The sequence below is a fragment of the Larimichthys crocea genome, chromosome XVIII (assembly GCF_000972845.2).
Source record: "Larimichthys crocea isolate SSNF chromosome XVIII, L_crocea_2.0, whole genome shotgun sequence".
NCBI classification, from domain to species: domain Eukaryota; kingdom Metazoa; phylum Chordata; class Actinopteri; family Sciaenidae; genus Larimichthys; species Larimichthys crocea.
The window spans coordinates 11,540,393-11,568,108 of record NC_040028.1 but is presented as its reverse complement, the minus strand read 5'-3'; the positions used below and the strand labels follow the sequence as shown (position 1 = coordinate 11,568,108).

At 41.1% G+C, this 27,716-nt stretch overlaps 2 protein-coding genes and 1 pseudogene across 4 annotated transcripts in view; 1 reads left to right on the top strand and 2 right to left on the bottom strand.

Annotated features, from left to right (window-relative positions):
- The first annotated feature begins 3,027 nt into the window (after positions 1–3,027).
- Positions 3,028–6,139, top strand: LOC113748178 (small ubiquitin-related modifier 3-like; annotated as a pseudogene).
- A 2,831-nt stretch (positions 6,140–8,970) lies between these two features.
- Positions 8,971–12,944, bottom strand: pttg1ipb (PTTG1 interacting protein b). 2 transcript variants are annotated; one of them, XM_027291327.1, is made up of 7 exons: positions 12,767–12,944; positions 12,373–12,428; positions 12,152–12,260; positions 11,580–11,682; positions 11,116–11,189; positions 9,950–9,996; positions 8,971–9,614 (listed from the first exon to the last, which is right to left on the bottom strand). In XM_027291327.1, the coding sequence occupies exons 1-6, from the start codon at positions 12,891–12,893 to the stop codon at positions 9,977–9,979; spliced, it is 489 nt and encodes a 162-aa protein (XP_027147128.1). In that variant the 5' UTR covers positions 12,894–12,944; the 3' UTR covers positions 8,971–9,614; positions 9,950–9,976. The 2 variants fall into 2 exon arrangements, with proteins under 2 accessions (XP_027147128.1, XP_027147127.1); XM_027291326.1 differs by having other exon boundaries at positions 11,124–11,189; positions 12,767–12,940.
- A 1,402-nt stretch (positions 12,945–14,346) lies between these two features.
- Positions 14,347–27,716, bottom strand: part of myo10l3 (myosin X, like 3) — a 52,545-nt gene continuing 39,175 nt past the window's right edge. The window contains exons 22-41 of one of the 2 annotated variants that reach the window (XM_019259852.2): positions 26,282–26,388; positions 24,212–24,649; positions 24,097–24,127; positions 23,162–24,016; positions 22,470–22,593; positions 21,878–22,121; positions 21,704–21,799; positions 21,413–21,506; positions 20,060–20,115; positions 19,813–19,955; positions 19,452–19,646; positions 19,085–19,242; positions 18,454–18,577; positions 17,948–18,245; positions 17,647–17,854; positions 17,399–17,535; positions 17,130–17,253; positions 16,584–17,039; positions 16,277–16,468; positions 14,347–16,159 (exon numbers count right to left, since the gene is read on the bottom strand). In XM_019259852.2, the coding sequence (XP_019115397.1) occupies positions 16,055–16,159; positions 16,277–16,468; positions 16,584–17,039; positions 17,130–17,253; positions 17,399–17,535; positions 17,647–17,854; positions 17,948–18,245; positions 18,454–18,577; positions 19,085–19,242; positions 19,452–19,646; positions 19,813–19,955; positions 20,060–20,115; positions 21,413–21,506; positions 21,704–21,799; positions 21,878–22,121; positions 22,470–22,593; positions 23,162–24,016; positions 24,097–24,127; positions 24,212–24,649; positions 26,282–26,388 (4,185 nt within the window). In that variant the 3' untranslated portion in view covers positions 14,347–16,054. The remainder of the gene's footprint in view (positions 16,160–16,276; positions 16,469–16,583; positions 17,040–17,129; positions 17,254–17,398; positions 17,536–17,646; positions 17,855–17,947; positions 18,246–18,453; positions 18,578–19,084; positions 19,243–19,451; positions 19,647–19,812; positions 19,956–20,059; positions 20,116–21,412; positions 21,507–21,703; positions 21,800–21,877; positions 22,122–22,469; positions 22,594–23,161; positions 24,017–24,096; positions 24,128–24,211; positions 24,650–26,281; positions 26,389–27,716) is intronic. The other variant, XM_019259853.2, reaches the window with a different exon arrangement.

Genomic DNA, 27,716 nt, shown 5'->3' with positions numbered 1-27,716 from the left:
GGTCTTTTTTTTTTATTTTTTTATTGTCTCAGAAAACACCTAAAAACTTAATTCACACATGGAATCAATTCAGTCTGCTTTCACTTCTCACTTTCATCTGGTATTTATTGAGGAAATCCTCACACATTCTATAGTAACACTGATTCTCAAACTGTGAGAGTAGGGTGACCTTCACGTAATGGTACTTCGTGGAATCTCTGAAATGTTTTTTTCTTATTATTAAATAAATAATTCAAAACATATCAAACTAAAATTTGACTGAAATTAAACTAGGGGATCGTGATTAGTTTAAATCTGATGTGAGATAGAAATGAAGGGAATTAGGATCAGGCAAGCGCTTTTAACACCAAATGAGCTCAGGTTCTTGAGCCGGTTCTGTTAAGGATCCAATGACAGTCAATAGTCTTCTTCCTTCTGTATGAACTGTCTCTAGCTGAACATGGCCGCCCTACGCTGCAGGATTAATGTCTAACATGGTATAAAAGTTCAGAACACGCCTGTATGACATTCTAATATATGCAACAACCTTTCTGAATCGACCATTGTCTAAAACCCATGCAAACATGTAAGTTCAATAATACAACTGTGGATCCCCGTCCAGAATTGTTGGATTTGGGGTCATGTTTACAGGACATATAGAAGCTTTCAAACAAGTCTATAAAACCTCACGAGGAATCCTTATTCTTCAAAATCATTTTGAGTCATGTCAGCTGTAGAGAGATGGATGTCCATAGACTTCTTAATGGATAATAGTCACATCCCTACATGACCTTCGATGAAGCAGCAGTGCAGATTCAGTCAGAGACCCTGCAACGCCACTGTAAGAAGGACAGCTAGAGGAAGTCATTGTTCCACTGCCATCAGACTCTGTGCAGGGAGTCTGTGCACTTAATAAAATTGTACAATGCATGGAGGGAATATGTTCTTCCTTCCCTTCCTTAGACTTTTAATTCTATTCATTCTGTGGTCACTTTAAACTGTCTGCCTCATGCCCAGGGGCGCCGCCAGAAATTTTGGGCCCCATGACAAAAAAACAAATGATACTAGCACAATATTACTGTTGGATTTGTACATGCATGCAAGTCTGCATACAGTATGTAGTGCAGTTGATTAGTTTACAAGATTTACAAGATTAAAAGCCACCAAAAAATGTGCTAAAGGCCATTTTTATTTAACTTTTACTGCCCAAAACACACAAAAACAAAGAGATAATAATTTCATATTAATTTGAAATAAATACTCAATGATGATGGTTTAATAATTTTATGTTGGTGTTTACCTATTTTTTTGGGCCCCTGTCAGTCGTGGGCCCTTCGAATGTCCTAACTTTTCCCCCTATACGGCGCCCCTGCCATCCATGTCTTGTGTTGTAATACAAGAATACAAGAATGCAAGAATAACACTCGCCCAAGTCAGCTGGGAACACTCCAGCCCCACCTATCTATCTATCTATCTATCATCTATCTATCTATCTATCTATCTATCTACTATCTATCTACTATCTATCTATCTATCTATCTATCTATCTATCTTGGATATCTGGATCTTTGGTCTGGTTTAGTTCGAGACCAGGGGTCCGTGACCCCTAGGGGGCCGCAGAGGTACGGCTGGGGGTCCGCTAATTCTTTTGACATTAAATTGACAATTTTCACCAAAATAATTTGTGAGAATTATATACTAAATAAATTCTTCTAAGATGCAGTCTTTCATATCGTGACCAGCAAAACACAGCAGTTTGTTTCTTTGTTTGAAATTACACAGAATCAATAATGTTACTAAATAATGTGAGCTATAGGTACTAAAGTGAATAAAAAGTTATTATAGGCCACATTAAAAAAAATGAATTACATGTGGGCGTCCCTGTTCTGTTTGTCTCTGGTCCAAAGGGGTCCTCAGGCTGAAAAAGGTTGAAGGCTCTTGGTCTAGACCAGTGGTTCTTAACCTGGGTTCGATCGAACCCTAGGGGTTCGGTGAGTCGGTCTCAGGGTTCGGTGGAGCCTCCGCCCTGGAATTTTTTATACCATTTGTTACAACATATTTTGTGAGTACTCGTTTTTGAGGATGCTGGACATAAAAACTAAGAAAAGGAACAGACTTTGTGCTGTGAAAATGACATGAGACTGGCACTTGCCAAGGTGAAGCCACGCATATCTGAACTGGTCTCTCAAAGGCAACAGCAGAAGTCACACTGAGGTAAGTTGTTGTGAGTTCATGCACTGTGTTGGTTTTGTTATTTGAACAAGGTGATGTTAATGCACGGTTCATTTTGTGCACCAGTAAAAAAAAATCATATTTTATTTTTTACTAAGAAGGGTTCGGTGAATGAGCATATGAAACTGGGTGGGTTCGGTACCTCCAACAAGGTTAAGAACCACTGGTCTAGACAGAGATCTTCTCTGCAGAGGGGCCCCTTTTGTTTTTACCTATCCGCGGGCACGCGCAAAATTAGCTTGCGCGCTCCCGTATCCGCGGTCCCGTGAGCAGGAGTGGAACACGGACCTTGTGGTCGAATTACATTTTAAATGTGGGTGTGCGCGCTCCTGGTCCAAAGAAAAAAAAAAAAAAAAAAAAAAAAAGAGAAGCCGGAGGGGACTGATAATCCCGCTTCATCGTTAGCAGTCGGTCGGTCTCCACGTTATTAATAAATCCTCTGGAAAACAGCACAATGTCTGAGAAAAGCCAAAGGTCAGTAACGCGTGTGCGGTTTATTTCCTAACGGCTAACGGCTGAACGTTGTGCGCTAACCGTTAGCACGCTGCTAACGCAGATAGCCGCATTTGAGCGGGTCGACGGAGAAAACAAAAGGTTTGCGGATCTTTTCGGCTTCGGCGCACAGTTTTTTTTTGTGTGTGTTTGTATTGTGGCCTCCTCCAAAAAAAAAAAAAACTACTACAACACCTGCTGAACTACAACCACACCCGGTGTAATCCGTTTGCCGTCGTCTGTAGCAGAATGAATGATTTGGTTTCCTTTCCGTTTGCGCCATTGTGGCTCTCTGCGCCACTTTAAACGCAGACTAGCGTGCTAATGCTAACCGAGCTAAAACCCGAGCTGGGTACGTGTTTGTGTGATTTTTTATTTATTTATGTTTTGTTTTGTTTGGACGGTGAAAGCGCCTCAAAGGACAAGCTCGTCCTGTAAATGTGGCTAACTGGAGTTAGCTCGGCTGGTTAAGTTTGCCGTGGCCTCAAACGGGCAGAGCTCGTTAGCGCCGGTGTTCAGAGAGCAGGACGACTTGAATGGGTGTTTGCTTGAAAATGTCTTCTTACTTAATTATCTTAATTTTAAACACACCCCTATTTTTCTTTTTATTATTATTTTGGATGAATGGTGTCGCCATTAAGCCTTACACCGAGTGTCCCTGTTTGCAGGAAGGAGTGAAGACGGAGAACGACCACATCAACCTCAAGGTAGCTGGTCAGGATGGGTCGGTCGTACAGTTCAAAATCAAAAGGCATACTCCGCTCAGCAAACTAATGAAGGCGTACTGGCGAAAGACAGGTAAGTCCTACACCTGTGTTGTGCAATATATCTGCAGGCGCAGGGATTTGGCTTAGGAGAGAGAGAGAGAGAGAGGAGGGAGGGTGGCTGGTTCAAATCCAGCATGGACCAAAAGTCTGTGTTGTGTTCAGCTGAAATGCATGTTAAAAAAATAATTTCCCTTCGGGGATCTATAAGTATCTTTACTGAATATTCCATACTGCTATATAGTCATACATACTTAATTTATGCTGATAATTCTGTTTACACTGTGCTATAGAAGATAGATAGATAGTTAGAGATGTTATTTATCCCAATTGGCAGTGTTGATTGGAGCAAAGTAAGAAAGGAGAATGTGCAGTGACTGTGAATAATTAATTAACGGATGTCTTTTAGCTTGTATTTATTTATATGTATATATTTTTTACATCTTTTACTTATATTTTATGTGTCATGTTTATTGCTGTTTGCAGTGGGTTAGGGAAACAAAATTTCAATACTGAGCAGCACTGCAATAGTTGACTTGACTAATCAGTTTTATTTTGAAAGACTGAGCCATAAACCTTTTATTTCCTGTGTGCTAAGCCATGTGAACTTTATAATTTTATTTTTAATAACAATATATCATATATGGTCGTTAAGGGGTGGAACATTTCCAGAAACTTTCCATGGGGGTTTAAGCTAAGGGGGGGGGGGGGTGGTTTTGGAAATATTCATAGTAATTATAGAAATTAAGATAGCATCATGACAAGAGAGCCTCATAAATGGTCAATGAAATGCTCTTCATTATCTAGCTATCTACTGTACATGTTCATGTGCTTTTTGCAAGTAAAACATTAAAACCCATACATCAAATAATTTACCTCCATAATAATCAAAATCTACTTGCTTATGTAGTCCACAGGCTCCAAGTGTGGTCCAAGTTGTGGAAATCATCAGTGCATGTGATGGAGGAATGCACCATGTATGTAGGGGGCGTGGCCTCAGTAGCCCTGCAGTAAGCAGTGTGCTGTGTTCATGTGATGGGTTAGCAGAATTTGACTGGTCTTTAGTCGAGATTCTGTTAAAATTATTCTCCCACACGTATTTAAGTTCGCTGTTAGGACCGACCTTCAGTTTTGTAAATTTCGGTTTAATTCCTGAAAATCGGCTGCACTTTTAGCTTTTTATAGCCTTCCTACCACTTACTCACATATCTCATCACACACACGTTCATACACTGATGGCGAGGCCTTCAAGGAGCAGTTTGGGGTTCAGTATCTTACCCAAGGACACTTCGACATGCAGACAGGAGGAGCCAGGACCAAACCACTGATCAACTGCTTGGTGGATGATCCAGTCTAGCCACAGCTGCCCCTAATAAACTGTATTATGTGTTTTGTTGATGTAACGTGTGCAAAATCTCACTGACATGCTTTTTTTTTTTTTTTTTTTTTTACAGGGATTGTCAATGTCGTAGATAAGGTTTAGGTTTGACGGACAGCCAATTAATGAAACAGACACCCTGCACAGGTTGGTGAAAGCTGGAGCCTTTTTTGTGGTGTTTTCCTTTATTTAAAGTGACATCGGTGAAGTGATGCCGCGATGATGCACAGTATATATATTTGACTCCTCACTTCTTGGCCCATATTCAGTAGACATTGAAATTGATGGAGAAGCTGCAGAAAGTAAGCAGTCTTCTGATAATCTCACAGATATGCACAGCAAGCGTTAAAGGGGCTGGTACATGGACTTTGTTTATTTGGATACACCTAGGCTAGCAGTTTCCTTATTTCCAGTCTTGATGCTACACTTTTCACCAGCTGACTGTAGCTTAATTTTTTTTTAGCTTGCGGACATTAGAAGTGTTGTAGATTATATCAAAACTGTGCACGAAGGCAAATCTGGGAATGTTTCCAAAATGACAAACCAGTTTCTTCAAAGCTGCTTGAATATTGAGCAGTTGTTTTAAAACTGTGTAAAATATATGTAGGTGGGTAGAAAATGCCATGTCACAGGGATGGGTGTCATCTCAGTGTATCAAAGTGAAAAACTATATTTTTAATCATCAAAGCCAGCGGTTAAATGTTTGTCTAAAAATGTTGTTTTGAATCAGGAACTGTAGATGGAGCAGAGAATAAAAACCAAAATAAATAATACTACATAAACTAATTAACTGGACATTTAATGCCAGCTTATGATTTTTCAAGGGTCATTGCTTGTCGGTACCAATAATATATATTTGCCGTAGATTAATCACTTACTTCTGTGCTCTTAAATAATGAATGAATTTTATGTTTGTTACAGCTGGAGATGGAGGACGAGGACACTATGATGTATTTCAACAACAGACAGGAGGAGTCTGTTCTTAAGCGGGATGTGGACTCTTGGAAGAACAACCACACCACTATTTTCATGTTGTAATTGTTAATTTCTTTATTTGATTCTTTTTTCTTTTCTTTTTCCCCCCCCTCCTGTGCTTGGTTAAATGTCAGGCTCATCGCAACATAAAAGAATTGTACAGTTGTTTTATGTTGTTTGTTTTTTGTTTCATTCTGGGCCAAATCCAAACTTTGAGATGCAGGGAATATTTTAAAAAGAAGAAACATGTTTTATTCACAAAAATGGATGATTTTGAAATTGTCCAAGGCAGGGACACATCTCAGATCAGATATGGCTCGTAATGAAAACAAAAAAAAAGTTCTTTTGATGTTGAGATGACCTCCTACATGTCTCAAACCATAACTGAACTACATGCCAAAATCTTTTTTTTTTTTTTTTTTTTCCTTTCTTGTTCAAGTTCTCTGGATTGTTGCAGGTCAGGATGGGTCAACAATTTTTAATTCACGTACTTGATGATTGCTATAGGGGGACGCTGCTGGAAAGGAGCCTGTGGTTTCTCTGCATAGTTGGGAAGAATGCATGACATTTGTGTAACTTTTAGTAGTGCTTTTTTTTGTTTTGTTTTGTTTTTATCTGAAAAGTTAAATAATTTGTATCCATGCCCATTTACCTTCAACATTTGCTAAGGAGAGAAAAAAATGCTTGTGCCGAGATCCATATGGATGGTTACCTCAATACTGTCACCCTCAACACAGATTTAACTGAATGGTAAATAAAGACAGTAATGTTTCTGGACCAAAAAGCTAAATGAATAGTGTTCTTTTATAAAAAGGTTAATACTGTCGACGTGAAGGGTTACTCTGACTGTAACAGTGTTTGTTGTTGCACAGCAGGAGAACACTTCTCAATGTTTTAATTTTTGTCTTTTCCTTCCACATTTTCAGGACTTGAGAATAAAAAAATTCACATAACCAGTCAAGACATTGAGTGATCTCATCTAAGCTTATATATATTATTTCAATAAGTGTATATATATTTCAGTGTATAAACAAATAGTCAATGCTGTGCTGCAATTTGAATAAGTTTGTACATCAATCTATCCAAACGATATTGACACTTAGTTTTTTGTGTTGACTCTCGTGGTTGGTAGAAATCTTGTTTTCTAAGAATGTCCGCCTTTGTTTAAGTAACATTTGTTAGATTTGCAAGTGTGGCATTGGCAGATATTCCACTTTTTTTTTTTTATTTGTACATTATTTGTTTCCCGATACTGTATACAATAAATATAGTTTGATACTCAGCCTCTTGAATTATATATCACCTTCCATTTGTGTGGAGCTGCTATAAATAAATATTTTTAGCTAACACAATTAGAAGTTTTTGAAATATTTATAACTTGGGTGTAAATGAACATGCAGGCATTAAAAGGTTAAAAGGAGGACGGCTGGTTGCTTAATGAAAGGTCATCTCTAACCCAGGAGGTGGTTTTTATCTGCGGTCGCTGTCTTATATAACCAGAGGTGCAAATAAAACGAACGTGGCTACTGATTTATTTATGTGGAAACCCTGGAACAGAGTTTAATTTGTCCAAGCCCACAATTATATGGTTTTAGTTTAGTCTCTCCTGGAAAAGTTGTGGAATGAGCTGAAAATATTACAAGAAAGTTATCTTGTGTCATACAGAGACTTCTGATCCAGCGTGGGTGATACACTTTACATACATTAGAGGGCATTGTTGTTCTGAGATTCAGAAGATCATGCTCGTCTCTGCTAAATCTACACATCGCCGTCCCCTAAATTAATACACAAAGACACATTTGTTGCTCCACTCCAGCCTTGTGAAGGCCATAACTTCACGAGTCTTCTCTTTTTTAAGAGGACTTCATTTCACAGATGTTACTTAACTGTGCAGCCAAATGAACTCCCTGTGAGTCTCCTCCACGCACAGTGGTCCGATTGTGCTGCCTTTATTTTTGGCATCTCCTTTGCATTTTAGATTTCCTCGTGGAGATATCTAAAGCCTCTCATATTTCCCCAGACCTCTCAGAGATGCAGCTGCAAGGTGCCCCCTCCACCCATACATCGAGACCCCCACTGCTTTCTAATGCACAGACTCTTAAAAATATATGTGCTGTGTTTTGGTGAAATGCTACAGTTTGTTTTATTTGTCCTATTCCCCAAATCGCCTGTGAAGATGACTGAAGCTGAGGCCTCCTGGAAAAAGCACAAGGCCAAAGAATAAATATAATACTTGAGTTGAGCAGTCGAAGACACAGAGATATTAAACTGTAACAGACAAGAATGCCATCAACGCATTACGCTTTTTTATTGTTGTGCTGTGAGTCACCATCAGCTGTGTCAGGCAGCACTAACCTCAATTGTTTTACACTGCAGTTAATGGAGAGACACTTTGGTTATTGTTTCACAGCTCATCATTGTCTGCCTCACGCCACGTACTGCCTGCTGTCAGTGTACAGTCAGGTCCATTTGTTTATCACTGTAAAGATAATAGGTGGATTATTGAATCCAACTGCACAGTATAGAGGACTAGAACTAGGGTTTCACATGAGTTTATGTTCATAGTTTCAAATAGGGCTCTCTGGTATGAAAGACATAATTGCAGAAGAACTAATTCATCTATGGTGAATGAAACTTGGCCCGCCTTCCTTCGCAAAAGCTGCATTACCAACCAGGCAAAGAATGCAAGGGTCCCAAAAGTTCCAGTTTTTGTAAACGTGTTACTGTACAAAAATAAGGTTCAACATGGAAGAGGACCCACTCTCTGTGTAAATATAAAGAGCTATTTTAAGACAAAAATTCAATTTTTCTTCATATACGCTAATGGTGATAGAATAATGAATATCATTCCATCCTACCAATAAATACTCCTAAATCTTACCACTGGACCTTTAATCATGTATGTATGTATTATATCTGAATCAAAAAGCCTAACCGAAGGAAAGAAGAGAAACAATATACAGAATTCAAAGACATTTTTTTGGCTGGCTCGTCTTGTTTCTACGTTTGTATTTGGGTGAGGTGGGCCTAGGGAATTAAGGTAGTTGTAAATTTGGAAAAAAAAATCTAATTAAAAATGTATTTCTTTATTTAATTTTTAAATCAAAATGTGTTTTTAACAAAAGTGACACAAGAATTGAACGCCTCACATGTAGTTCAAGAACACTTTATCCAATAAAGTTTGCCATTCTGATATTTGTCAACAAATAAAATAGCAAACAAACAAACAAACAAAATAACGTGTACATGTTGTTACATGTTATGAATCAACCTTCATAGAAAATAAAATGTTGTACCTTAGACATGAATGACAACCAGTAAAATTGTGTGTATTACAAATATAGTATAAAAATGAAACTGCTAATTATAAAAGAAGCACTACATGCACTGATGCTCATAAGAAGTAGAAATCATAAAATACTGCATTTTTTGCATATCACGGTGGACAGAAAAACAAGTTAACTGAGTGGATTTCCCTATAATCATTTACATCAGAATTAAAGGTATATTAATCTAGCATAATGACAGAGAGCAACATGTATAAAAAATGAAACATTAGGTGACGAGATCATGTTTGAAATATAGTGCACACACAGTCAAAATGATTTCAGAGCATCTTGGTGAGGACACCAACTCACTGAAATCCATTGAGATAATCACAGTTTATCACAGGCTACATATGGATCATGTACGGCATCGGTACGATCATCTTAAGGGATGTTCTTTCAAGAATCATAGCTGACATTCTTCTTAATGATCGTCCATACGGGCGTATGGATTATCCTTTGCCAGACCTGGAAAAAGCAACAGAACTTTAAAGCAATAAACTCCCAAACTTCCAGAAATCAGTGCATCAGGCATGTACATTGTAAAGTTTCTTCAGTAGATGGCACTACTGAGTCTGTTGTTACTTTTTTGTTTTGATCATCAAAGTCAAATCTCTTTATCTTTAATTTATTGTATCCATCTTATCGCTTCACCCCCGCCTCGTTTGTACTCACTGTTTTCATTCAGCTGTTTTATCACTGTGCATGTAAACAAAGCTGAGTGAAATCTTCGAGCATCTTTGATATTCCACATTTACATTCATTAACCCACTCAAACCACGCAAACAAGAAGTGTGTCTCACCATATTTCTGCCTGATTTCATCGTGTCTCAGCTGCATTTCTGTCCTCCTGTTTGGGAAAGAAACAAAGACAAATTGTTAGACAACAGAGAACACTGGACACAGCCGAGCCTACGATGTTAGAGGATCAACACAAAGCGCTGCTGTAGTATGCCGATGGTATATGACAAAAAGGCCTTATTTCAAACTATAAATAACTTTACAAAAACGATAGAAAAACTGGGGAAAATGATAATGTGAAAACATCAACCACTTGCATCCTGACAGTCAATCAAATTACATTACACGACACTTACAGAACAATAATAAGACTAAAAATCAGTGATGCGTTGAAATGTTTACTTAAAAACAATATGGTAAATAGACTGTACTTAGGTATCGCTTTTATAGTCTTCTGACCACTCAAAGCGCTTTCACACCACATATCTCATTCACCCATTCATACACTGATGGCAATGGCTGCCATCCAAGGTGCTCATCAGTTTTAGGAGCTAACCATTCATACGCAATTACACGCCAATGGCGCAGGGAACAATTTGGGATTCAGAACCTTGCCCAAGGACACTTCGACATGCAGACTTTACCTCCTGAGCCACAGTTGCCCACGATAGACAATAAACAATAGTGTGGAGAGTAAGAAGTTTGATACAGGACAGGAAATATTCATGATGGATAAAAATGACTTATTCTTTGAGAGTGAAAGAAGATGTGTTGATGTGAAAAATGGATTGAGTTTAAACATGAAGACTTGTAATGTAAGATTTATGATTTAATTGATGATACTGTAAACTGTTGTATTAAAGTGTGTTAAGTCAAGTAAAAAAGTAAAACATACTCCTGGATGTAACTGTGATCCTCTCTGTGTGGTTGTAAGTTTAGTTTTTTGTATTTTTTTTTGTTTGTTTTGCTTGTTTATACAACTACAACAACACTATATATATATATATATATTATATATATATATATTATTATATATATCTTATATATATATAATATATATAAATAAAATATCCTGCAACTTGTACAGTATAGATATGTGTTTATCTACATGCTGATGAGTGTATAGTGCCAAATGTAGGAGAGACTGTTTATGATTATATGTTTACTGACTGAATGATAATTAATTAATAAGTCTGATTTATTTCTGAATATACAGAAGGTGAATCACTTTTTGACCTCTCTTTTTGACGGGCTTTCCTCAGACGGGTTTGTCGCTCCGCCTTTGCGTCTTCTCGCTGGTTTCTGGAATGTAAAAACATGTACCCTGTCATCATAGGTAAGTTTTTGTAAATAAAATCTTACAATCTTACTGACGATTGTGAGATTCAAAGCCAATACAGCACAAGTAACAGTCAGTTAAACAACAATACATCATTATCTCCTTTTAAACCAACACCCATTATGAAATTAACTAGTTTTTAGAGGCTAAAGCACATCATAATAGAAATAGTAATGTTATTTTCAGAGCTAAACCGCAATTACAAATTCTGGCAGGCTTTTGGAGACGGCGGTATCAGCCTGGCCTCGCAGAAGAACAACCCATTGTGTTCTCGACCCCGCCGCCCCGCCGTCCTCCTCCTTCCATGTTGAGCCAGATTTCACAGCTAACACTTCATGTGACTTAAAGCTTACCCAGTCCTTTCACACTTGCAACAGCAGAGGCAGCAAACGAGAATGGAAATGACGATGACGGCAGCCAGCACTGACATGGTGATGATCAAAATCTGGAAGTTTACTGGAAATTCAAAGAAAAAGAGGAAGAAGTGAAACTAATGTAACGACGAGCCATGTGTCACACTATGAATCCTAGTAAAAAGAGACTAAAATGGCTTCCGTACTCTTTAGACTTTAGTGAGATACTTGGCGGTTGCAGTACGTTTGTTATGGCTCTTCTGTGGAGAATAAGCGCCATAATTAGTCACTAAATCATTATTAAGTTAAGTAATCGATCAGTAAGAAGATCTAATGAGTCTTTCTGAAGAAAGTTCTATATTTAGGCTGTATTTAACGACTAATTTCATGACTGACTGACTTCTAAAATGATAAATGCACACACACAAATTCCTGACTTAATGTTCTAAAGTATTCACTTTACTATCAAGTAGGAAAGAAACACAGTCACAACTACAGCCTGCCTTTCACACATCCCAAACATCAAACAAACCCCAAATATCACAAATACTTGCAGGCCTTAAGGTTCTTACCCCAGCACAGCCCCCACCGTGCATCATTCAGTGGACACACACTCCTGGGGGGCAGGATGTTTCCCACTGGGTAGTCGAGGCATTGTTTGGTTGGGCTGCACCATAAACACTGAAACAAAAAAACACTGAGCTTTGTATCTTATCTTATCTTTTGGTATTTATAGTAATGCATCCCTTACAAAACTACAGAGTGTTCTGGTGTTTTTATTGGTTTGACTTACTGCCACATTTTGCAGACATTCAGCACAAGTGGTGTTGGAGCTCAATGCACAGGGAGCTGGAACAGAGAGAAGTTGCATTTTAGCTTCAAACTTGCTTACAAGAGAGGAAATAAAGCAATCAGATCTTACAGTAGGAGTTCGTGCAACTACACTGATTTGCTATAAGAAAAAAGCAGGCTGAAGTTTACTTCCTGCACAATAAAACTAATGTCCATAATTAGGCGAATCATTACCATGAATTGAGATGATTATCTTTGTTCATACGATTAGAGAAAATCCATTTTAGCTCATGTCATGTGACAGTCTCCTGATCTGACTCTGGCTGGACAAAACAAAGCACAGCAGCTAAAACCTAACAACAACAACAACAACAACAACAAAAAAAGAAACTTACCCGGAGCTGGAGAAGGAGTCTGCGCCTCTGTGGTTAGAAAAACAGCGCAGAAAACCAGAGCCGACACAAAGACTGAAGCTCTGCAAACTCCCGACATGGTGGGACGAGTGGAAACCATCGACTGCATGGAAATGAGGAAGAAACTAACGAGTCTGAGGAGTCAAACTGAAGGGTGGACCCCTGCTTTACGAGGGCTGACGTCATGAACTCCTGACGCTGACGTCATGAAACAGCTGCAGAGAGAAATGTCTGAAATAAAAGTATAAAAGTATAAAAGATATAAAGTCGGTGCTAATTTTCAACAAAGCCTTCCTTTTTTAACCCTTTGTATGCAATAAATGACTTTAATAATCATTTACTAATGATTATATATCAGTTTAAGCCATTAAAAAGAAAAGAAAAAAATCTCCTTCAGCATTGATGTAAACTATTTCCCCTCTGGAAAAAGGCTGCAGAGCAACTGCAACTGATTTACTAACAACTTATTAACATTTACAAATGCAAATCTATAAATGGATTAATACCATTTGTTATTCCATAGTCAGTTACATGTTATTTATATAGTATCAAATCACAATAGAAGTTATCTCATACCTTCCATACAGATCAGGTCTAGATCATACTTTTTTAAATACATTTATTTACAGAGACCCAACAATGCCCACCATGAGCAAGCACTTGGGTGGGAGTGGTGAGGAAAAACTTCCCTTAAGGGTCAGAAATCTCATGGTGGGCGGCCATCTGGTGCAACCGTGTATTAAAAAAAATCTTAAATATTTTGAAACCAAAAAATATATATATTTTTTAAAGTTCCTGTCCATGAAACAAAGAGAAATATAGCTAACAGTTTTTCCTTTCTTTTTATCAAATCAAAAAATATTTTAATCCACGATTAAAAAAAGGAAAGAAAAAAGTACAATATTCAATGTCCAGCCATTTTCAACATGTTATCTTATTCAACTTTAATGCAGTATTCTTATTCATCTTCTTATTCTTACTATTACATTACTATGTCACTACAGATTAGTATGTTGTCTGCTGCATTTTCATGGCAACATTTGAGGAGTTTGTGAGAAACCTGAGCTGCTTCAGTTTACAGATGAAAACATCCAATAGATTTGTCTTTGTATGCTGCGACATATTATCATCAGTCACCCTCATCTACAAGTGAGTGCAAGATTAACACTAATTGAATCAGTTCATGTAATTTAAAAGGAGGCAACGCACCACACACATGTAACACAACAAATGTTTAATTTGGTCATTTATTTGGTGTTACCACAAGGCAGGCAGCAGGGCTATCTTGGGTGTACCATGCATGTTAGGACATAATAATGAATTCTGTGGATGTACAGTCAGCTATGACACAACATAGCAATGCATGAATTTCATTCTTTGGTTTTTATTTTATCCACAAAATTGAGTTTAGCCAGTATAAGGCCACATGCGCACCTATCCAAATTCCAGCTTTTGGGGTTTAGCCTAATATTGGTGTTAACTGTCTCATAATGATGGATTTTTACTTTTTTACTGGAAGACGTGACAGAATATAACACAATAATAATAAGACACAAAACAGCTTTTGAAATACAATAATTTATTAAAGCATCTTTAAATTCTGATATAAAACATTTTCTGATTTTTCTTCTTCAAAACAATCAGAAATCTCAGAAATACAGTCATCGTCAACGGCAAGATCAGTCTCTGGTTTGGCCGCCGGCAGCTGACCAGATCGCCTAAGTGAGTACGATTGGAGAGCAATGGAAGACAGTGATGCGATGTGAGGTAAATACTAAGCTCATTATGTTTGGACCATATCTTATCGTGAACTATACTGTAAGTTAACTGACAGAGGCTTGACTCCTTTGTGTTCATTTACAGTAGAGGAGCGGACGTATCCTCAGGTTAGATAATACAAGGAGCATGTTGGGTGTTGACCACACTTAGGTTATTTTTATGTTGGCAAAAGCTCAGAAACAGGGCACAAAATGGAGGAAAGCAATAGTAACTTCTCTATATCTGGATCTAATTGTGTCCCTGAATGCAAAAATAATATATATATATAAAAAAAAAAAAGAAAAAGCACCGGGACAACTGCATCAATACATTTCCAGCACACCTTATTCTTTCAATCCACTGACACTTCAATAAATAAATACCCTACCCTCACATGGCCTTTGACATCACTGAAATAAAACCCCAGTAAAACAAGCTTTAGACACTGAAAAAGCAATATCCTTTCTCAAAACACATCATTGAACATCTCTTTCAGCTACAAAACGTTTCAAAGACATACCCTCGAGTCAGTACACAATAAAACAACTCAACTCAAAGTACTCTTGGGATGGAAGCGCAAATAGTTCGACTGATTTTATAAACTCGGTGCCTTGCGAGAAAATACTTGACTGCAGTGGTTATAGACATTGCATCTCCACTGATGCAGTGGTTATCGAATTTCTTTGTTTGCTGCATTTATTTGACTTATAAGAGGCAAATGTGCCAGTGGAAGCCATGACTACCACTGATCGAGATACTAAACACTCCACAATGTATATCTCATTCCTGAAAGGGTGCATATGCACTGAGTCCACAACAGCTAAAATAAAAACTTAAATAAGGCATGATGAGGGAGATAATCTCCCCTGGGACAGTTATATTACGCTTTAACCTGAGGGAATCTCCATCCAGGAGAACATTCATTACACTGGGGCGCAATATCTGTAGAAATAACACTTGAGTAAAAGGTATGTTTGTCACTGAAACTCATTTTAAAGAAAATGTACACTTTTGGAAATCCTTTGGAAGTCCTGATTCAGATGTTGAATGGGATGTCTGTTTTGAATTGTGTGAAACAGGATTTAGTGGGGGGAAAAAAGAGAGTGCAAAGCTCTGTCTGATTCTTCTGGATAGTTAAAAGAATCCACAAAAAAGATACCTGAAGTACATTTCAAGTAAGATGTGAGAAATGACCGCTGTAACTAATAAGAACGAGTAATATTTTGGAGACTGCATGGAGGGAAGCAACACTCAGGACAACTGTAAAGCTTAAAATGGTACAGATGCTTGAATGTTTTTTGTTTGTTTTTTTGCCACAAGCAGTAAACTTGTGTTTCTACAGAAATGAGTCTTTCTGGATGCTGTTGCCAGTCAAAAGTTCTGAAACACAATATCCATCCAAGTGTTTACATGATCTCTTTCCATCTCTGCGTCTTCTCTCTATGCTTTATCTTGTTTTCCGTCAAGTGAACTGTAGCTGAGTACATTTTTGTGTCCTGTCAAGTGACCTGATCACCTGATCCAGTTGGTTCCATAACTGGACACAGACTTCACACTGCAGCGCTTCTTCACGATCATGTTTATGTAGGCTTTCATGATCTTTGTGATCTCTCCAACCTGCAGAAATGTACAGATGAAACACACGGTCAGCACAGAAGTGAAGCAAAGATGTACAGATGCTTGTAATATTTGTTTTCCATAAGTAAATTCAAGCAATGAAAAAAAATGACGTACCTGTGGTGTTTCAAAGAACATTTCTCTCTCGTCCACAGTGATCTTGTAGGTGCAAGGCTGCGGAGCACCAAAGAAAATGATGTGCTCGTATGGGAAGGTCTCCAAAGGCTTTGGCTCGCCTCTCTTGTAGACAGACACATTTTCAGCGCTCACACTCAACCAGAGATCGTGAGGGAAGCCTCCTTCTTTGCACTGTAAAGACACAAACAGGGGAACTCATGAACATCATCCAACATGTGTGTGTGTGTGTGTGTGTGTGTGTCAAGCATCTTCATCAGTGTCACAGTCGAAAACTCAGTAAACTTACCTCAACATCAAACAGTGTGGATCCATACCCAGGCCACTCCTTGATGATGGTCATGTATTTGAGCATGGCCTGATGCTGGTCCAGACCGTTCAGACGGGACCATTTTTCCACAATGCTCGCCCTGGTGGCAGACATCTCCTCTTTTATCCACATCTCCAACATCTGCTCCTCCTCCATGCGCTGCTTCTTCATCGAGCCTGTCTTCAACCCCCGTCGCAAGGTCCCATCCAGGAAACTAGTCCTCCGACGCTCTAGAGTTTGGCCAGACCCCGAGGCTCCACCCACCTTGGTAAACTGAAGGATGCGACTGCGCAGGCGGCCCACGGGGTAGACGTTTTCCAGACTCCAGGTGACCCGTGCCTTGTCTCCGTGTAGAAATTGCAGCCGTAGCGCGGCCAGGTGCTGCAGGGTCTCTTCTCGTGAAGGGAAGTGGCCCCGAGTCAAACTCTCGTGGGCCTGATAGAAAGGCAAAACATCATTAGCACTGGCTGCAACATGCGATCAAAAAGAATCTCAATAAACCATGACACAAGGAGTAAAACACACCTGCTCAAACATGAATGCAAACTCCACTCCTTCTTTAGGCATGCTCTCCACATCCAGGAAGCAGTAGAGTTTAAAATAGAGTTTCCATTGGCCGTCTTCCTCACCTTCCTCGCTGCCAGCCAGTCTGGTGAGAAAGACACAAGTCTGTCACTTACATATCTATGTTTTGGTCCTTTCCTATCGATATAAACCAGCATTTTTTGGTAACAGGGCCCTGAATTTATAATCACAAATATAGTATGTAATAGAAATGATAATATGAAGCATACCTTTCAAACTTAGCCAAAACATCAGCCACAAGTACCCTGCTTTCCACTGCTCTGTCATTAGTGTTGTTGTGTTCAAAGAGTGCAAACATGTTTCTGCTGTCCTCCATAGCCAGACCTCTGATTAGCTTCTCCACCACCTGGACAAAGCAAGCCAAGATCACAATGCTCAGTATGTTCACGTCAAAATATCTCTTTAAGAGTTTGTGTGAATAGGAAGCAAATATAGTAGCCCATGTAGTAATGGTTACCTCTCCAGCGGTGGTGTGTGAGTTAATGGAGATCTTGCAGGAGCCTCCTCCGTGGCAGTAGACTGTGGTTGTCATTTCCTGTCTGGTGAGAAGTGCCATGATTTCCTCTTGAGAGGGAACAAACTCTCTGGTCTTTGTCTTCTTCAGAGACTCGCCAATAAAATGGGCAAACATTTCAATCTCTGTACCAGGGAACAGCTCCTTAATCCTGAAGACAAAAAAAAACACAGTTAACATTTGAAGTTTCAACTGTGATCATCAGGATTGTTACGGATTAATGTGTCGCAAAAATACACCGCACCTTTTGAGGTGAAACTTGAGGTAGCGTAGGATGCCTCGGCTGGGCAGGAAGGTGCAGCTCATACAGGTCAGGAGATGCCAGTGGGCGCGATTGGCAGGACTGTTGGGGTGCGGGACGTGATTGGTTTGTTTGATCAGCTGACAGTAAACCTCATCTCTTAATGGCCTCAAGTCTTGACAGGTCTGCAGGATTCCCTGGATGATTGGTACAGGGTCCGACACTGCCTCCATCTCCTGCAGCGAGTTGAAAATCTTCACGGCCTCATCCTGCAGGCTGGTGTAACCCTTTTCCTTTTGCACTGGGAGAGACGGACAGAGAGGGGGAATTTGATTCTAATTTTATACTAGTTTCTTCACTTTATACCTGCTCTAAATAGAAACAAATCAAAAACTGACAGACTTGCCAGTGTGTAGGAGGTTTTATTTCTCTAGCTAGTGAGCTTTTATGTTGTGAAACTGAGACTACAAGTATCCACAAGTATTTGAGTTTGAGTTTGCAACACTCACAATGGATGCTGACATCTCCATAGGGCAGAGGTAGAAGAGGGGAGTGCAAAGGATGCTGGGTATATCTCAGGATGGGGTTTCTCCAATATGTCTGCTCCACAGCCTCCACATTCAAACTGCTCTCCTGGACAGACAGAGAACTGGATCAGTGATCTTAAAGTAAATTTATCATGAATTATCTTTAAGCATTCGTAAATAGGTGAAAAGTTTGTATTCAAGTAAGTTAATCAAGTCAGATTTGGAAAAGTAATAGAGTACAAACATCAGTGATGACTGAAGCTAGTAAACAGTTGTATGTGAGGAGAAAGAAGTGTTTTGAAGCAGGCGAGGCAAAGTGAAAAAGATCACGGCACACACTCAGTGAGTACCTCACTTTACTACAGTGTGCGTCCCTGCCAAAGGTTTGCACGACTGAAAAGAAGTTAAAAAAAAATATCAACACCCTCGTGTTAATGCAGAATTATTCGTGAAATTGTCATGTAAGACACACATACCATAGCATGGCACACAGACTAGCAGTTAGTAGTAGTATTTAGTATACTAGTATATACTAGTATATTAGTATACTAAGTATGTACTTAGTATGACACGAGCAACATAGAGTCAGTTAGTCAAGCGAATCCTTTTATACCTTGATGTCCCTGATGAGTTGTTGTGTTGGCGTTTCAATGGGAACTTTGCTGTCTATTGCACCCTGTATGGCATTCGCCCACCGCATGGCTTCATTCAGCATTTTGGTGTACAGACGGTAGGAGTGTTTACGACCATGGACGATTATATTCCAGTAACCTGTGTGAACAAGGCAGAGAGTAATTACAAACTGACAAAATGACTTCTCGGTAGAGCTTAAATCAGAAATATGTTTCAATATATAAGTGTTTCTCAGCAAATATTGTATATGGTCAGGGCAGCAGAAGATAGAGGCACATGCTCCACCAGGTGAGAAATTAGGGTGCTTCAATTTATTAAAAGTTTAGGACACTAAACCATGAACTGACCTGTGTCTTTGAAGACCTTCTCATCTGGCTGCACCACAGAGCAGAGACTGTTGAGGACCAGAGTTCCCAGTTTGGAGGCACTGCGCTCCGACGACTTGTAATAGTCCAGAGAGTTAGTGGTGAGAACAAACCAGCGTTTCTTCAGCTTCAGAGACGTGCTTTTGGCTCCCGACTTCATCTCTTTATGTAGCCAGCCTGAGAGAAGATAAATAAATAGAGCAAATGTTTCCCATTCCTTAAGTATTCATCATTTTTAATATCTCCTTCTCGCCAAAATGTTCAACACGTTTGTTTTTTCTGTGCAGAATCACGTCAGCTATTTTCATACAAGTACAAGAACAACCTCTCAAAGAGTGCGTACCTCTGACTATAAACTCCTGTCCGTCCACTCTGGAGTCGCCCTTGGATTTCTGCAGCAGGCCGATCCAGTGGTGCATTTCTTCAGGTGTGTCTGTGTTGCAGTGGATCACGCGGTTAGCCGTGATGATCACAAACGAGTTTGGTCTGTGAAACAGAACACGCACGTTGTTATACCGTTGTGTACATGCCGTCATACCACCTAGATTGTAGTTTGAATACATCTTTTAGGTTTATTACGAGTTCCTCACCTGTCAGGGTTGTCTGATGCACAAACCGAATCGATCAAGCCCACGTCGAGTGTGCCCTGAGCAGAGAAAGGAGGGGTGAAGTTATTGGTTGTTCTTCAAGTTACAAGTGAAGAAAGTTGTATTACTATTACATGATTAAAACTAACAAAGTTAACTTAAACTGATGCAGTAAACAGCACCAAATGGTACACAAACCAGTTATATTGAAAGTGTGATTCACTTAAAAATACTATTTGGTCAGGGGTCACCCTAATGGCCTTGTGGTTTAGGCCATCAACTATGAATTGTAACGTCTCTGCTCGAGTCCTTTGATCCATGTTATTCCCTATCTCGCTCTCCCCTAATTTCCTGTCGTCTGTCTTCTGTAATCTCACTAATAAAGTCATAAAATGGGCAATAAATACTTGAGTATACTTGGAATAAAGGAGATATAAAAACAGTAACACTTGGCATACTGGATTCATGACGGTCGGGGTTAGAAGTTTAAGGGGATCCAAAGGGAGTCGGGCCAAGGTATGTCCAAAAGGAAGTAGTTTGTACAATGTGTCACCCAACCACGTCTGAAGGCAAATGTTTATAGCTGTTCCGATCAAAGGCAGTGTGGACTGTGAGAGATGTGAGATGTGGTAAGTTAGCACAAATACGGATAATGATAATTTTCTGGACAGTCTCTCCTTGTATTTATTCTCCGTGTCGCCCTATGAAAAGTGGAGGAGGGAAGTTGAAATCCTGCCAGTCCACCTCCACTCACGAGCAATCACTGCATAACAGGCCAGCTTTTTTTGGTTTTATCGGTCTCAGAAAGTTACAAAAAAATGTTGGATGCAGCTCTCCAAAATTCCAGGGTGACGCCTGTGTTCCAAGGGTCCTATGTCCCAAGGTTGGAGGCGGGTTGGAGTTAAGATTACTGGGAAAGGATCTTCAGATCTTCAAGATACACTCCCCAAATTCCGGTGTCAGAAAGATGTAGGTTTGTCTGGGTTTCAGACACTGTTCATAGATATGTTAAGCTCTTTGTTAGAAGCATCCTGACCCCTTAAGAGGGTAGATTAAAGGGAAGTAAATGGGGATTTATATGTTAGCTGTACTTTATGTATTTATTAGCTTCTTTGTACTTTTTCTGGCTCATTTAATTTCCAAATCTGTAAACGCTATTAATGATACTGCAATCATAAAAGTGAACAATGATGCACCAGTGTGTGTGTATTCTGCTTATTCAGCTTAAATTACTATACAATCCAAATCTGGACCATCAAACTTCAGCTGATTCGGTTACATACTCCATTATTATTACTAAAAAAAATTGGAGTTGAGGCTGGGGCCCAGGCAGCAGAGAGGTAAAGCAGTACTAACCACTGCATTCTTTGGGTTGGCCTGTTCATGGTGCATCTCCATGAGCTGTTCCGGGCTGGCGCTGTGGACCCGACTCAGCACATTGAACCAACCACTGGATGGGGTCAGAGGGAGTACAGAAAGGAGAAGTCAGCAAACATGTAATTGAAAATTACACCATGGACTTCCACTGGCAACCACAAGGGGGAACTTGTCTCCACACATCACTGTTTACAGAGAGATGCTGACAAAGTAAAACAGTGTATAAGCAGTTTGTTGATTATTTCTATACATTATATGGATATGATGTACCTGGCATCTTCTGGAGACTCTGCATAGATGTGGTAGGTCCTCTCGTCGGTCACAATATTCAGTGCATTCTCCTTCTCATGATTGTCCACTATCTCCCTGCAGAAAGTAGACCAAACCTTAGACCTTCAACACAAGTCAACAAACACAAAGAAAAACACAATGTTTAACCCTTACTTGGCTGTGCGGACATCAATGGTTCCTTTCAGCTTCTCTTCGCTGTCATTCTCAAAGTACATGAGCTTCGACTCCCGCAGGACGAACCAGCGCATCTTCCAGTTGCGCCGAGACAAGGTGGACATCCCTCCTCCTTTCTTGTAAAGCCAACCGGATTTCACGGAGTCCTGTTTGGCCCGAAACCACATGAAAGTCTCATCCTTCAGGACACACCAGCGACGACGCCACGGGATCATGAGACCACCTGAAAGAGGGAGAGGGAGAGGGAGAAGCACAGAGAGCAAAAGGAGAAAGAAAGAAAGAAAGAAAGAAAGAAAGAAAGAAAGAAAGAAAGGATGTTTATTTATGTTGTTTCATGGGAAATCACAGTAGGGAAACAGCTCCCACCAACAACCGCACAGACATAAACTATATTTCACAAAAATATGCAGTACGAGTAGACAATACAAGTACTAAAACACATATAAAAGCAGCAAACAAAGGAAGCCTGTTAGACATCTCTAAAACCGACGGAACAACCGTACAAGCTGCGCTCAGCTGTGCATAAATCCTCTGCATGCCTGCTGGGCAGTGATTTGGTAAAGCTACTCACTCTTCATGTAGAGGTATCCGTGGAAGTATGGAGGCCCGCTGCCGTTCAACAGATTCACCCTCCCATTGGAAACTTCCTCATCTGTGTCCACGTAGCCATCATTGTCCTCATCGCTGTCAATGAACTGAAACACAAAGAACAGAGTTTACCATTTATATGAACAAAAGGGGCAACATATATCTAAATATTAAGATCGGCACATCTGTATGGCAACTTTCAAGAAAGAACAGGTTGGGTTTTTTTTTCTTTTTTTCTGAAGGCTACAGGAAGTCAGACATAGTAACTTTGTTATTTTGTCTGGCACACACAAACACACTCCCTGATTTGCCTTTGGCATTTTGCTGATCTGACAATGTTAGGTCTGAGCTCTCTGCTTGATTTGCAGTACAAGGAGGAGATTCACATGCTCGTCAGCAGAGCCAAAACAAATAACTGCAACAGTGTTTCACTGTGATCTCAACGTGAGCCGATATGTTAAGAGACGAATCAGGTTTGCACATGTGCACAATTAATATTGTATGCAGTTCAGGTGTTGAGTCAATGTGCAGGAATAGAAGGAGTTCAAGTCACGTCAGATGTTTTTAAACATCACAGCAAATGCTTGTTTTGGCAAAATTAACTAAATCTACTTCCTCTGATGGTTCTCCAAACGATTAATCATCTGGATTCAAACTGTAGCTCTTAGTTCTCACCGAGTCTGAGCTGCCTCTGAAGGAGTCCAGGCTGTTTTGGGTGCAGGATGATTTTCGCAGCACCTCCTCATCTGTGATATGGCCGTCATTGGTGCTAGCACCTGAGCTCCCATGAGCCTCCTCAAACTCCTCCTGGTCATAGTCGGACTCTGTGTCTGGCAGGTTTGAGTGGGATGGCTCCTCGCTCACAGGCTCAAAGTCCGACCCCTTGCTGGCCCTCTGGGAAGGCCGCCTTTCTCCATTAGTGACTACAGCAGCAGGAGGAAGAGGAGGTCTGGAAGTTTGGGAGTCTGTCTGATGACTAAGTCCGTTGGGGGTAAGTGGGGAGAGCTTGGCCGCTCCAAGAGAGGAGGCTGAGCAGGGTTTGTCCATTAGTGCTTCGGCAAAAGCAGGCGGAGGAGGGGGAATACTTTGGAACACTTCCTTGTCCAGAGGAACCACAGCTGGAGGAGGGAAGTCAGGCAAAGGAATGCACTCATCCTCAGCGTGGAAACCCTCGTCCACCTCCTCCTCGGCCAGAGGGGCTGTAGATTCGGTCGGGTCGTGGAGGTTCTCCTCACTTGAGAGGGATGGCTCTAAACCACCAAAGTCCAGGAGCTCCAGGAACTCAGTAGCCACACGTGAGGCCTCCTTCTCCAGCCTGTAGATCTCGGCGTCTCTCATCTGGCGTAGCTCCTCGTGAGAGACATCCCCGAGAAGGGACACGCCGTCTTCCTGCTGCTTCTGCAGGCGCTCGATCTCCCTCTCCAGCCGCAGGATCTCCTCCATCTGACGGCTCTCCTCCTCAGAGGTGTGGCTGTAGGACAGAGTTTGGGACAGCTCCTTCTGTGGACGGGACAAGGGAAGACAGAGAAACTAAGAGGATTTAAATACTCATAATGTGCTTTGTTATGTGGGTTATGTTATGTTTTTATGATTTAGTGACAAATATCTACCTTCTGACAAACACCATTAAGCAGCGAGCTCCTAAAAACAAGATAAAAAAAACATGATAAATAAATGATATTAATAATATTTGCCTGATACATTCGTCCTCAAAACGTGACTCACCTTTTCTCGTCTGCTTCAGCTGCCATTTTCTCCTCCTCCTCTTTCTCTTTCATCAATCTCAGCTCCTCCTCTTCCTGCTTCCTCTTCCTCTCCTCCTCCATCAGCCGATGTCTCTCCTCCTCCTCCTCCCTCTTCCTCTTCTCCTCCTCCTCCTGCTGCTGCCTCCTCCTCTCCTCCTCCATCCTCCTCCTCCTCTCCTCCTCCTCTACTCGCTTCCTCTCCTCTTCCTCCTCTCTCCTCCTCCTCTCCTCCTCCTCCTCTCGCTTCTGTTTCTCCTCCTTGAGCCGGCGATAGAGGGAGCGGTCCAGCTGACCTCTGTGATGCTTCTGCAGGATGATGGCGGCCACGCGCAGACGCAGGTAGACGCGTCTCCAAAAGTGAGCGCGGTAGTTCTTCTGGATGGTGACGACGCTGGACAAAACCCTCTTGTATTGTTTCCTGGTGACAAAATCCAAACGCACACATTCACACATCAGCAGACACAACATTGTTGAATCGAATCCAACACTATCTGAGAACATCGTGTGTCACCACAAACATATTTGTGACGTTGGCGTAGCCCGCTGGCATTCTCTGTTTAAACAAACACACTGGTAAAAAAGCCTGTACATTGTGAACTGTGCAATAATTGGAGTCTGATGAGCTTGTGCTGTTCCATTGTGGCCGTGTGGGCTGCTGTGTTTAGCCCTGTGACTAAGACCCGTCACCCACAGATGCGCATGCATTGAATACACACACATATAAACATGCACACACACAAATGCACATGACTAACAAAGGACCACACACACTGCTCTGAGTCTGTGACCCTTATCCTGGCCTAGTCTCCACAGTAATCGCTCCATGGCCTCTTGACTGGTCTCAGGACAGAGATAATGTTACATGTAACAATACAAAGGCTTTACTTGTGTTTTTAAGGGGACTTCCCCAGCCTCTGTCTTTTAGTAGGAGGGATGGGAACTCACAACCTGGACGCTGTCATCAGTCTCATTATACTTCCCAATGAAGCCTTTTGGAAGACTGTGCAGTACGTGACATTACAGCGCGCAGGTAGAGCGCGGCTAGATTACAGTTCATGCCTTGGGGTGTCTGCGTGTACAGGTTTTTAAAGCACCACAGTGATGGATGTCCAGTCTGACAAGGCAGAGTGAAGAGACGTAAAACTTGCTGCTAAGGCTGAAAAGACGGAGATTTATTCAGTGAGTAAAGACATCAACTGTACTGCTGATAGTGTAGCAATAAATTAAAGCCTTGTTCATGCTCACAGCGCTCAAAGATAACTACATCTGTCCAGCTAAGAGGCGCGAGCTGTACATCACACTGTGTTCTCAGGATATACTTGTCAAGCGCACGAGACAGCCATAACTGTCATTTACATGAGTCAAATATTTCATCCAAAGACTTTTGGTGTTCTTTTATATCATGTAGAAATATTCTGGATGTTTTGTGCATCATTTTGTACACATATCTCTGACTGTGAAAGAATCTAATAAGTCTGTACACCGTCAATCACACATACTCACTTTATTAATGAGTTTTCATTCCTCAGACTTTCAAAATAAAATGGTATATAAGAAAATATTACTTGACGACAGTCTGGGGACTGAAATATCATTATCAAAGTGAGTACGAGTGATCTGCATTGCAATCAGAGTTTATGATCATAAGACTTTCTGGAGTGCAAGAACTTTGTAGTGAGTGCAAAACATTTCTCCAAAAGTCATATTTGGTATCTTTAGTTTGTATTTTTGACGAATGCATGAGTTTGTAATAACCGACCCACTGGCGAGTCAGCAAGTTTGAAGAGGTTTAATGTACAAGACATATTTCACTAATGAGATCAAATAAATGTTTTACCTTTATTGCACTAGACAATCTGTAAAGCAGCATGCACTGATACTGCATATAAACCCACACACACACACACACTCACACACACAAGGCATGCACATAACCCCCCTCCAAACACACACAGGCTGTACACCTCTATTACAAAACAAACACTGACAACTGTCGCTGCCACTCATCCCTCCGCCCCTCCTCCACACTCCACCACCACCACCACCTCACCTTGCCACATAGCTGAGGATGTGGGCGCGGATCACCATGCCAGCCCTGCGCCGCACCTCTTCCCTCTCCTTCTCCAGCCTTTGCTCCAGGGCCTCCTTCAAGAAAACCTGCGGGATGAGCAGTGCCACGGCCGACAGAGGAGTGACAAGAGATATATAGAGAGACAGACACAGAAAGGGAGGGAGGAGGGGGGTGGGGGAGGATGGAGGGGGGGAGGAGGGTGGAAGGAAACAGGATGGGTTAGTTCCTCTTCTTGGTAAAGGGCTGCAAAAGGAGGGCCCAGAGAGATGTGAAGGGCCCCTGTTGTCTCCTTGGCAGCACCCTGTGCCCACTGCAGAGGAAGCTGTGGTGCAGCTGAGGCTAGCAGTCTAGCCACTGTCCCTGACTGCAGGGCAGAGCAGAGGGAAGAACTGGCACAGAGACTGCAGCGTTGCTGCTAATGCTGCTACTGCAGAGCCTCATTGTGTTCAAGCGTCCTTCCTGAGCGTTTCCCTACTGCTGCTGCTGCTGCTGCTGCTGCTGCGTTGGTAGCTCGACTGACGTGAACAGACAGAGAGGCACAGAGGGAGGGAGGGAGGGAGGGGAGAGGTAGAGAGAGAGAGAGAGAGAGCGAGAGGGATGGAGGGATGAGGGGGAGGGATGTTGGCTGGTGTCCCATAGAAAGCCACACCTCTCCTTGCTCTTATGAAGGAAGGAGAAAGAGTTTAGTTAACCCTTCCCTCACTCCTGGAGACTTTTTTTTTTTTTTTTTTGTAAGTTGTCTCTGTGGGACATTGGACAGCGTACGCTGCAAGAACCCTTACGAGAAATGAACAAAATGTAGTAACATAAAAACATAATCAGATTTCGTCTGTCTGACCAACCAGCTGTGTATCTGGGTTTATGTGATAATGTAATATCTGTTGCTGGCTTAGAGGATCAACTTCATCTACAAGGGAGAGAGACCTTTGAATGACTGTATGTGTGTGTGTGTGTGTGTGTGTGTCCCAGATGTTCCACTAATCAAAGGATCCCACAGCTGCAGCCCTGCCTTCCTCTGTAAAGTCTGTGAGAGGAGGAAGCTTCCACGTCGTCCACATCCTTCCCTCGTCTGTAAAACAAATGGCTCGCAAACACATGCACACACACACACACGTATACACGCACAATCCGTGCAACGTCACCCAAGCCCCTAATTCTGGGCACACACTTCCTCTGCACACAATCAGCACGTATATAATTACACGCAGATTGTTTCTCCAAAGGAAATGTAGCCCCCTTCTGTCTCTCAGCCCCCTTCCCACAACCCACACTACATTTCCCTGAGCCCAAAAATATCAAAAACACAAGCATGTGGACGGACTGACACCAGACTCAGCGAGACTTTTTGCATTTTTTTTTTTGTCTTAATTTGAAACAGTAGCCTCCTTTTTTCCTTTTCTTTCTACGTGTATAC

Bases quoted from the DNA above. Each gene is read 5' to 3' on its own strand.
- pttg1ipb (XM_027291326.1), bottom strand. From the start codon at position 12,893: ATGCAGTCGATGGTTTCCACTCGTCCCACCATGTCGGGAGTTTGCAGA. The intron at 11,190-11,579 runs GTAAGCTTTAAG...TTTACATTCCAG, and splicing joins TGCAAGTGTGAAAGGACTGG to AAACCAGCGAGAAGACGCAA. The intron at 9,997-11,123 runs GTCAAAAAGTGA...TTTCCCAAACAG, and splicing joins AAAGCCCGTCAAAAAGAGAG to GAGGACAGAAATGCAGCTGA.